The sequence below is a fragment of the Typopeltis vanoorti genome, chromosome 9 (genome assembly GCF_054136105.1).
Source record: "Typopeltis vanoorti isolate ZY-2024b chromosome 9, IOZ_Tvanoo_1.0, whole genome shotgun sequence".
In the NCBI taxonomy this organism is placed as follows: domain Eukaryota; kingdom Metazoa; phylum Arthropoda; class Arachnida; order Uropygi; family Thelyphonidae; genus Typopeltis; species Typopeltis vanoorti.
In genome coordinates this window covers 110,842,380-110,854,690 of record NC_143557.1, presented here as the reverse complement: position 1 = coordinate 110,854,690, position 12,311 = coordinate 110,842,380, and the positions used below count along the sequence as shown (strand labels likewise).

The window sequence follows — 12,311 nt, the reverse complement described above, 5'->3', positions numbered from 1 at the left end:
CCCAGTAGGCTAAAGTCACTGGTAAAACATATTAGAGCAAAATTAAATAATGGAATCCTAATCTCATCTTCTCAACATATAATGTATGTACACTCAAGAAAACTGGAAAATTTTTTGGACTACTTAGAGGAGCAGAAAAAGTCAACATAGACATTATATGTATACAAAAACATAGATAGAAAACTGACAATCATGAAGTGAATGAAACATCATCAGCTGACAAAAAAAATTGAGATTTATTTATAACTCAACACACAATGATGGTACTGGAGGTATTGAAATAATGCTCAAGAAAGAACTAGCAGAAAAAGTGTCTGAAAGAATTCTCCTCATAACCATAAGTACCAATCCAAAACTGACAATAATATCCATGTATGCTCCTACAGAATGTGCTCCACTAGAAGACAGAAACACCTATTATAAAGATCTTTCTGAAACTGTCATGAACATTCCAGTTCACAACGTCACACTCATTGGTAGCGATTTTAATGCCCAAATTGGTAAGACATTGCTAGTACTACTAAAAATGTGGATAAATATACTTATCATGAAACCACAAATAACAATGGACATTCTCTTATGAACTTTTGCAATAGCCATAACATGGTAATTACCCAAACCAAATTTCTACATCCAGAAGGAAGACTATGGACCTGGGAACATCCAAATGGTTCTCATTCCCAAATGGACCACGTTCTAATCAATGGAAAGTGGATCAGATCGTTCAAGAACTATTGAGCATATAATGCGGTTGAACTAAACTCTGACCACAGAATAATCAGTGCCCACATTAAACTTTCACTAAAAGCCTCTAAAAATAACAGGCCTAAAAAGAAACAATATAACTGGAAACTCTGCCGTTTAAACAGGAATGAAATAAAGATAAACTAGACATTTTAAATAACAAGGTCAGAGACATGTTATTAAAAAAAAAAAAAAAAGTTTAATTTTCTTGACCAAAAAGCTCTGGAAATACTTTTATTGGGATTATATTGATCAAGTGCATATAACAACAACTAAGTTATACCAACCAAGTCTGTTGGCATCTTCAGGGTACATAACTGATGTACGGCACTAAAAAGTAAAAAACTGTTACAAACTATAATCAACCGATTCCAATTATATTAAACAAAGAACAGAGCGCGTACAATACATTCATAGAGCGTCGATGATATCACTTGTTGTTATTTAGGAACGTTCTATAGTTGGCACTGTAATTCAGTTCTGGCGAGTTGAAGGATCTGATAAGTGTCTTCCAGATCACGGGCAAGATTAGTCCTTGGTTCCTGTTAAGGTTTTGTGTACAGCGGGCAACTGTTGTGGCCTCCTTAAAAATTTGGGAGCGGAAGTCCTCCTCCATGTAAGGAATTGTGCTTCTATCCCACTCTATGGTATGGTTCGTTCTTGAGAAATGAAAAGCTAATCCCGATTTTTCTTCTCTGTTATTATTGACGTCACCTATGTGTTCTTTTTGCCTAATTTCAAGGCTCCTTGAAGTTTGGCCGATGTAATTCAAGCCGCACGAGCATGGTATGTTATAAACTCCAACATATTTGGAGAAAGGATGGCTATTTTTTGGAGATCTTAAGAATTGTCTAATCGTTTCTGTGGGTTTAAAGGCCACTCTTATTTTATGTGGTCTAAGGAGTCTAGCAATCTTGTTGGAAACTGTCCCCAAGTATGGAATGACGATGGTAGAAATATAACGTACATCATCTTGTTGTCTTTGTCGGGGTTCAGAGAAAAGTATCTTGTGGACGAGTGTTCGAGGAAATCCATTCATGGTAAGGTTGGTGGATATCAGGGATAGTTCTTCCTGGAGGTCTTGTTAATCTTCCGCTCCCGAATTTTTAAGGAGGCCACAACAGTTGCCCGCTGTACACAAAACCTTAACAGGAACCAAGGACTAATCTTGCCCGTGATCTGGAAGACCCTTATCAGATCCTTCAACTTGCCAGAACTGAATTACAGTGCCAACTATAGAACGTTCCTAAATAACAACAAGTGATATCATCCATGCTCTATGAATGTATTGTACGCGCTCTGTTCTTTGTTTAATATAATTGGAATCGGCTGATTATAGTTTGTAACAGTTTTTTACTTTTTAGTGCCGTACATCAGTTATGTACCCTGAAGATGCCAACAGACTTAGTTGGTGAAACTAGTTGGTATAACTTAGTTGTTGTTATATGCACTTAATCAATATAATCCCAATAAAAGTATTTCCAAGGTCAGAGACAAAGAAAATCAAATAAATAAATACTGCGAGGAACTTGAAAATTATAATAAAACTGGGGATACTAGAAACATTTTTCAAATGATAAATTATATCTGTCACCATAAAACAAAAAGTGGAAATATTGTCACACATGACAAAAACAGTAGACAGCTATCAGTAAATTTGAACTTGATGAAAGAATGGAGAAACTATTGTACTTTCAATTACTCAATGTTGATGATCCCCAACATTCAAGTCAGTTAGCAGACCTGCATCTAATTACCGCTCTACCAATAAATTGTGACAACTTCACTGAAAAGGAACTAAAAATAGCAATAGATCAAACCAAAGCAGGAAATTCCTTCAGGGATTGATGAAATCAGAGCAGAAACTTTCAAAGATGCTGGGTATAATACATATTCCAATCTCCTTGCTATAATGAATCAAGCTTTAAACACTGGAATAATACCTCAACAATGGAAATAAGGCCTTATTGTCCCCATACCCAAAAAGGGCATGGGGACAATAAGGATTAATAGAATGGATAACCACAGAGGTATTACTTTGCTATCAACCACAATTAAAATCTACAATAGAATGATACTCAATAGAATAGAACCTTACTTAACATCACTTTTAAGAAAAAAACCAAACTGGATTTAAAAAAAAAAAATGATGTACAGTAGAACAGATACATTGCATCAAAAGAATCATGGAAGGTTCAGTGATAAAAACTTACCACTCATTTTAACCTTTATAGACCAAAAAAGCCTTTGACTCCATTAATAGAGAAGCAATGTTTAAAATACACAACTTCTATGGTCTACCCTCAAAACTATACAAGCAATCTCAGCACCTTATAAAGATTACAGTGCTACAGTAATCTTTAAAACAGAAACATCTGAATCCTTTTCTGGTGACAACAGGAGTCCTGCAAGGTGATGTACTAGTGCCTTATTTGTTTTTAGTATGCTTGGACTACATCTTCCAGACCATTTGATTTTAACATCAGAACATCCACCCATGCCATGCAAATAACTGATCTTAGCTTTGCTGATGATGTTATACTAATTCATACAGAACCAACAAATGTACAAAAACATCTCAATCTACTAGAGGCACAGGATAAAATTATTGGTATGCAGATCAACATTCAAAAGTCCAAAGTATTCTCAATAGGTTGTGAAAACTTTATTCTTCATATCAACAATAAACCCTTAGAAAGAGTAAAGGACTTTCAATATCTTGAATCATTTTCTGTATTCAATATCTTGAATACAGAAAATGATATTAGAAAATGTAAACAGCTGCTCTAGTCTTCCATAACAAACTCCACCCCCATCTGGAAATCACCATTAATATCATTAAAGACAAAATTAAGATTATACCATGCAACCAGTAAAACCATTTTCTTGTATGGTTCTCAAACTTGGACAATAAGCACCAAAAAAAAAAAAAACTACAGATCTAATTAACTCCTTTGGAACTACATGTCTCAGACTGTTCCTTGGATACACTTGGATGGACCATGTCACTAACTCTGCTGTGCTAAATCTGGCTAAGCAATAACCACTTGTCAATATAGTCAAAAAACTACAACTCAGATGGCTTGGGCATCAACTCAGACATCCTGAAGTCTCACCCTTTTTGGAATCCCTCATCCTGTACAAACCAGAAGATGGCAATCGCAGTAGAGGAAGACCATGCAAACAATTTTGGCAATATATATGTGAAACCATCAGTAGGATGAACTGTAAAATTCCATCTGATATCTACCAGTTAGCTCAAGATAGAGAGACTTGGAAGACCATAACTTGCAAAATTTAATTTTTAATATAAATCTTTTTCTCTTTTCACATTGCGAATAAACTATGATGAACAAATAAAGTATATACTTAGGCCATTACTGTTTTGACAACTAATTCTTTAATTTCTGAATAATCATACTTGTTTAAAGAAATAAGCATTTGCATAGATGCAATATTAAAAGGTAAATAATTGTACTTACTGAATATATTAATGACAAACATGTACCAGCAATAAACACCATTATAGTAAACCCCTCAGAATAATGAACTACGTAGTCCCACAGTTAATACTATTCTAAATGAAATTCTTCACTACTAGAGATCAAAACAATCGCTTGATCCCTAAATGTTCAACAACTATAATGTAATATAATCTAACAAATAATTCCATATATTTTTATGATGAAAAAATGATAAATGTTACAGAAAAGTATATAATAACAAATATAAGACTCCATAAATATTACTTTACTGTTATGGTACTAGTTACAAAAAAATTTTCTTTATACTTCTGCTTCAACTCTAAATATCACCATAAACGGATGTCTCTGTTATTATATTTTACCTTTTATCCTCATTCACTGCAGAATTCCTTACGCATCAGGGGGTTGGATGTCATATGAATTCTTGTGCTTTAATATGTTTCTTTAATTTCATTTAAGAGTGATTAACAGAAGGAACTAGCAGAAAAAGTATTTCAAATTATTTCAAACACTTTATGATTTTTATATGAAATTTAGAATAACTATATTCAGCTACCCAAGCTTTATTTACCTGCTCAATGGCTCTTCTCAACCAAAAATTGGGTCCCATTAATGCACCTGCACATAATATCTTCGTGTGGAGAACTCCTAGAGCCCAATCCTAAAAGATTATTTATCATCAAAACTAAGAATTTAAAGAGCTATAAAGAATTGAAAGTTTAGTTGTGCTAACAAAATAATTACTCATGACTTCAAGTGCACTTCAATGTTGTAAATAACAAAAAAAAAAAAAAAAAAAATTTCTTAGGTTAGAATAGTCACTCTTTACAAGGCAATGATATAAGTTTCTGATTTCATAATACAGTGAGTTATTCCATATCTGGTACATATTCATTGGACTCATCAGGTTATATGGAATAGAAATAATGAAAGCGTAACTCTTACAACTAAGTGTATCAGGGGCATATGTTCCAGGTGTACAATTCACACCCACAGAATAGAAATATCACTGATATTATATTTTTGTATTTATATTTAAAGGCTCCCTTAATTGTTTCCTCACTTTGCATGATTCTTAAAATTAAACACAACATACTAATGCTTTGATGAAGAGGACCTTTTCAACACGTAAACATTGCATCACATTCACATTAATAGCCCGTGTGTGCAGTCACAAAATGGATAATAAAATTTTAATAAAATTCACCCTCGAGCCTTTTGAACAGGTGTACAGATGGAGCAGCAGGTCAAATTCTTAGCATTCCCGTGGTTGTAAACCACCAAGGCACGGTGTGTGTGTGTGTGTGTCGAGACAATAGCACCCAGAAATCAGTGGCTGGGATTGGTTCTTGTGTCAACCAATCTAATTGAATGCTGTCATTTGTCATGAGTTGTTTTCTGAGTTTCATCTGTTCTGCGCGCATGAAGTGTGAACTGCTTGTTTAGGGCACCGATGCAAGTTTTTAATATATAATTTTCTATAAATCATAACTTTTTTTTTTTGCCCACATTTACAATGGGAAGCAGTGCAAAAGGTCTACTGAATGTTCTGTTTTCTGCCAGAGCTTTCACAGATTGTATGATTATAGTTGAAGGAAGTTGGAACTTGCATATGAATAAGTCAAACAAGTTATTTCAGCCTTTCTTTGCTCCAATCTGGAAAAAATAATTTCCCAAGTGATTACTTTTTCTGATTTCTGTGCATATTATACGGCTATATTTAAAAATAGTATCAAAATTCAAATTATCTGTATCTCACTCTAGTATTTGCCAATGATAATCTAATCTCACCATGAAGCATAAATCTTTTGTGCTTCTCACATAAACGCCACGTGTGAAGCATAGCTATTGTTCATTTGGCCTTTATGCGTTCCATATTTAAAATTATATTAACTGATAAATTAAAGTATTCAAAGTTATCCTACAATTAATTAAGGTGAGCACTTATGCACTCTTAAAACTTTCATACATCAATAAAAATGCAATCGTACGGTGAAATTGATGTGAATTTTGTAGCATGGGTCGCATAAGCCACATGACAGCACACACACCCACCTAAATGGGCACGTGATGCCACTGGTGCGTATATATATATATATATGTGTGTATTTATTTATTTATCATCAATTTCTTGATATGTATTCTCTAGTGGCTACTACGACAGTGTTGCATAATCAAGTTCACATTAGTAATCTCTTATCAATAATTTTTCTGCAAGTTAGTCTATTACTTGTCAGCCATCCAATATTGTTGTATCTAACATTTCAGTCTTATAAGGCAATTCTGACTGAATCAGTCTACCTTAATCTTAGTCTTCTTATGGGTGTTTATCCTGCCACCTAGGCTCCAACACCTGTTTTATTAACTTTTCCTCTCCCATTCTGTTTATGTGATTATACCACCTTAGATTAGTTCACATTCTTGAATGCTAATAGTGTCAAAGTTCCTTTCTAATATCTTTTTTTTAAATATGATTTTGGAGTTGATGCCATCTGTTCACTCCCCTAATTTTTCTCAGAACTCTCATATCTCTGGTTTGTAGTCATTGATAAAGTGCTTTATTTCTAATCTAACTCTTAGATCTATAATTTAAAACTGGTTTGAGCACTGTCTTGTATACTGTTGGTTTAGTGTTTCGGCTAATTTCTCTCTTATTCCATATAAATTTATTCAACTGGCTCCCCATCATATTTATTTATTCAGAATATCCCCCCCCCCAGGGTATAAAAAGACATCTGATGCCATGTTATAACAATGAACTGCTACAAAAAATGATAGAAAATGAAACAAATTGAAAATTCATATAAGAATTTCCCACCCCTTTATAAATTTAGGTGATTCAATTTCTTGATGCAGTTGTGTACTCCATTTCTGAACAGAGGTGAAGTACATAACTTAGGAGTTAATTTCACACAGCGAGACATCACTACTGAATACTAGCAAATTTATCTTTTGATACCAGCTCCATTTTGTCTCTTCCATGATACTAGCTGTCTCATTTTAAAACAAAATTTTCATCCAATTTGCATACATTCATAACAATGCTAGAAATAACTATCAATTTTATTTATTCTTTGTTTCATTGAAAATACATCCCTAACAGTATTTAAAGCACTTTTTCATAGTGTCTGGAAAAAGTACCCTTTTTCTCACTTTGAAATTAGTTGGCTTTAAATATTATTCTATCAGAAACATTGTATATGATATAAAGAAGATGAACATTAAAATTTAATTCCACTCTAGACAGTTTATCATTCTATTATGGGGATAACAACATCAGCTTAGAGCCTCCATAGCTCAGTAAGTATAAGCGAAGCCCTTTGGTCGGAAAGACCTGGGTTTGATTCCTGTCCATTATACGAGGAACCTTTATCTAGTCTCTTTCAACTAAAGGTGAGTTAGCCAGTCTCATATGGATTTAGGGGATTTTTCCACCTGGAAACTTGTTTCCCCCCCAAAAAAAACAGGCAAACTGGTCTCGTGAACACATATGGATTTACAGCCATCAATATTTATGAAAATTTGTGGAAAACATAGGGTCCTCACCACATGACATAACGCCCATAGTTAGCCATGAGTCAAATCATGGTAGTCAACTTCCTAGATAGGAGATGGCACTTAAATGGGAACAACAGAGTGCTTGCTGCTTGGAAGCTGATACATAAATCCATTTTTAGATTTATACTGGAAAATGTTTTTCTATAATTTTCTATATCTGATCAAACTGTATTCTGTACTGGCTTAAACCAAACAGACATGATGGTACAATATGAATAATCTCATAGTGGCTGAGAGATCTCAAACATAAAAGAGACCCTGCTATTTTTGTCAAGAAACCAGAGCAGACAACCCAAAACCAGCTAGTAGATTAGCAGAAATGAAAACAGGCACCATTAATACAAAATGTATCAATAAAAAGCAGAATCAGCACAAGAATTAGAAAAAGAGTTACAAAAACAGGATGCTGCTCCATTTTTATATTCAGGCAATGGTCACCAGGGTAAGGATATAGTGCTATATCCTATCTTTCCCTATAGTATTCTGTCATGTATTTTACATGCCCAACAAATCTGCCTAAACATTTCGCAGTCAGTATTCTCTACATTGAAGTGAAGTGAGGTGGGCTTTGCAACAGCTATTCAATAAGAAAGCACCAGGAGGAGATGGAATGCCTATTGAGCTTCTCAAAGCCCTGGGAGAAGGGGCAGTTCAAATTTTAACAGCTCTATGTCAGAAAATTTGGATCACAACTACATGGCCTAGGGAATGAAAAAAATCAATTTATATAGCTTTATTGAAGAAAGGCGATGCAAGAGAGTGCAAAAATTACAGAATTATAGCACTGATTTCTCACGCAAGTCGTGTCTTACTTAAGATCATTCAGAAAAGACTAGAACCATTCATGGAGAGAGAAATGTCAGATGAACAGGCAGGATTTCAAAAAGGTAGAGGAACAAGAGATCAAATCACCAATGTGAGATGGATAATAGAAAGAGAACAGGAATATCAAAAGAATGTCTACCTTTGTTTCCTTGACTACAGCAAGCCTTTTGACTCTGTAGATCATGTGAAACTGTGGAATGTGTTAAGAACAATGGGAGTACCAGAGCATTTCATTATCCTTCTGAGGAATCTTTATTATGAACAAGAAGCTACTGTCCGAACACATCTTGGAGAAACTGAGTATTTCACAATAGGTAAAGGGGTGCGACAAGGATGTATTTTATCTCTGTATCTGTTTAACTTGTACAGCGAATACATTTTAAGAATGGCAGGGCTGGAGGAGTCTTCAGCTGGAATTAAAATTGGTGGAAGAAATATTAATAATTTGAGGTATGCACATTGCTAGCAGAATGCAAAAAAGATTTGGAGGAACTTATTATGAAAGTTAAAGAAGAAATTGCTAAATATGGTCTTAAAACTTAATACCAAGTTATGGCAACATGTGAACTTAATGATTTTGAAGTAGATGGGGAAAAAATGGAAGCAATTAACAATCTTGTGCTCCTGAGAAAGAGTGAAAGAAGGAAGATAGATGCATTTGAATTATGGGTTTCGAGATGCTTACTAAGAATACCATGGACTGCAAAGCAAACCAATAAATCAGTGATAGACAGAATAAAACCAAATTACTCCCTCGAAGCTATGATAATCAAGCAAAAATTGTCATACTTTAGACATATTATGCGAGCAAATAACAGTCTGGAGAAGATGATGATGCTTGCTAAAGTTGATGGAAGCAGGAGAAGAGGAAGACCAAGAATTAGATGGGTTGATGGAGTTAAAGAAGCAACTGGAATGCGCTTGGAAATTCTGAAAGATATGGCCAGGGACAGTTCTGAATGGAGAATATATGTTCATAGAATCACCAAGAGTCGAAAACGACTCGATGGAACATAACTTTTTCATTTTGTGCCTTCTCAGCAAACAACAGCCTTTTTAAATGCCCAACACCAAATCCATTCAAATGCAATCCAACTTTAAAGCATTCCAACTTTCCTTCAAATTTTCTGCACAAATTCACAAACTGAACCCCCATTGTCTCACACTATCCATTATTTCTGCTCTCCTAGAAAATGCCCTAAAAGTCTTAAAACCAGGAAAAGCTGCCGGTATAGATGATATCAGAAATGAGATACTAAGAAATCTGGGAGAAAAGGCAAAGGAGTGGTTGTTAGAATTTTTCAACTTTTGTTGGAAATTTGCTAAAATACCCAGCATATGGAGGCAAACAAAAGTAATACCTATCCTGAAATTGGATCAACCTGCTGAGGATCCAAAGAGCTACAGGTCTGTAGCTCTCCTATACACAACGCTGAAGCTGTATGAGAAGTTAATCTTGAACAGACTAAGTCCAGAAATAGAGAAAGTGCTGATAAAAGAACAGGCAGGATTTAGACCAGGAAAATCATCCACTGGATAAGTATTAAACTTAACACAGTCTATTGAGGATGGCTTTGAAAGGGGGTTAGCAACAGGAGCTGTATTTATAGATTTGACAGCAGCATATGACACATTAAATCTTAGAAAGCTTATAGTCAAAATTTACAGCATGACAAACAGCTATCGGTTAGTGGAGGTATTCAGTTCGCTGCTATTCAGCAGGAGATTCTTTGTTGATTTCCAAAGAAAAAAGAGCAGATGGTGTATCCAGAAAAATGGTCTACCTCAGGGAAGTGTGCTCTCTTCCCTCCTCTTCAATATATATACTAATGACCAACCTATAAACCCACACTCAAGAACCTTCTTATATGCAGATGACTGGGTAATAGCTTATCAAGCAAAATCCTTTGATAACATTAAGAGGCAGCTCACACAAGAACTAGAAACCTTCACAGTTTACTATAAGGAAAACCAACTGAAACCAAATTCCAGTAAAACTCAAATGTGTCTTTTCCATCTCAATAATAGGGAGGCAAGCAGAGAATTGAATATAGAATGGAATGATCAATTATTGAAATCCAACTTACCTAGGTGTCTTTCTAGATAGGACCTTAAATTATAAGCGACACATAGAGAAGACAGCAGCTAAAATTCAAACACGTAATAATATCCTGCAGCGATTAACATCATCTCGGTGGAGTGCAAATCCACAAGTACTGCATTGGCACTTTGCTTTTCGACAGCCGAGTATGCTAGTCCTGTTTGGGAAAGATCATCACATGTCAAAATTATTGACAAGGTTCTTAATGAAACGTATCGGCACATTATCGGCTGCCTTAAACCTACAAAAATTTACCATCTATACTCACTGTCTGGTATTGCACCTCCTCATATCAGAAGAACAACATAGAGTAGATATGAGCAGAAACAACAACTAAATGATGAATGGCATCCTTTGTATGGACATGTTGCAGTAAATAGGAGGCTAAACTCAAGGAAAAGTTTTATTCACTCAGTGATTGATTCCATAAAAGTCACAAGGTCAGCAATGTGACAAGAACAATCTCCAGAAGCTCTGAATTTAAACGAATCTCTTCCATCGGGCTAACATCTAGACTGTCAAAGATGGAAGACAGTGAATAAACTTCGTTCCAGAATGGCCAGATCAAAGCAGAATATGGCTAGATGGGGTACACAGACAATGACAGCTGCTCATGTGGTGAAACACAAACCATGGATCCTCTTCTGCAATGCTGCCTAATAGACATTAATAATATATGTACTCGAGAAGATTTAATGCAGTATAAGGAAACAACTTTAAAGTATATTAATCACTGGATGAGTGAAATTTGACATTTTATGTTTTTGTGTAATATTTTATGCAAGTGGCATTTTTGTCTCTTAATGTACGCTTTTAATCCGTATTCTTTAATGTCTATTTCTTTAAATGTATGCTTTTAATCATTTATATATATGATCTTACATTTTCTTTAGTTTGCACATGAAATAAATAAAAACAGTAAATGATTTTGGATCTAATCTAAGTTCCAAAAATTCAATTAAACTGCTTCTGCAGATGTTTATGCAAATACAATTCAATATTCTATCTAGTAACATATCTAAAGAGAAATTACTTTTTTTCCTTCCTCACAAAATTAGAAATGTTGACATGACTGATGACATCATATTCTGAATAACAACTGAAAATGAACTTCCTTTAACATAGTACATGGTAATTTCACATTTCATTGCTGATTCTGTAAGTTCATCACAATTGCATTACATAAGTAAAAACTTATGTAATGCAATTGTGAGTGGACGCTAGGTTATAATGATGAAAACATTCATCGTCATAACCTACGGTGCTGATTAAGATGCATCAAAAAGAAAAGATTTCCATTTTAATATTTTACTAAATGCAGCACAAGTAATTTCTTAAGAAAGGTTTACTTCAAGAGTCCTTTCCTTTTGCTTCTAGCATCCTTCTTCAAATGTCTAAAACTACATGTAATATTCCCCCCTCCTCTCCAGTCACACAATTCCAGGTGAATAGAATTTGTCAGTTATAAAACAAATTCTAACCTAAATATCTGACTGTTGTTATCACATAACATATTACATTCAGAGGAGAAAAAAAAATGTATTTCTACAAATTCTAAACAAAGAAAATAATGAATTAATAAGATTATCTATAAAAAT

The 12,311-nt window shown here is 34.4% G+C and overlaps 1 protein-coding gene across 3 annotated transcripts in view; it reads right to left on the bottom strand.

The window, feature by feature from the left end:
* The window catches only part of LOC150103422 (E3 ubiquitin-protein ligase MARCHF6), a 271,806-nt gene that overhangs the window by 28,028 nt on the left and 231,467 nt on the right, over positions 1-12,311 (bottom strand). For all 3 annotated transcript variants that reach the window (XM_090397403.1, XM_090397402.1, XM_090397400.1), the window contains one exon: positions 4,801-4,890. In XM_090397403.1, the coding sequence (XP_090253529.1) occupies positions 4,801-4,890 (90 nt within the window). The remainder of the gene's footprint in view (positions 1-4,800; positions 4,891-12,311) is intronic.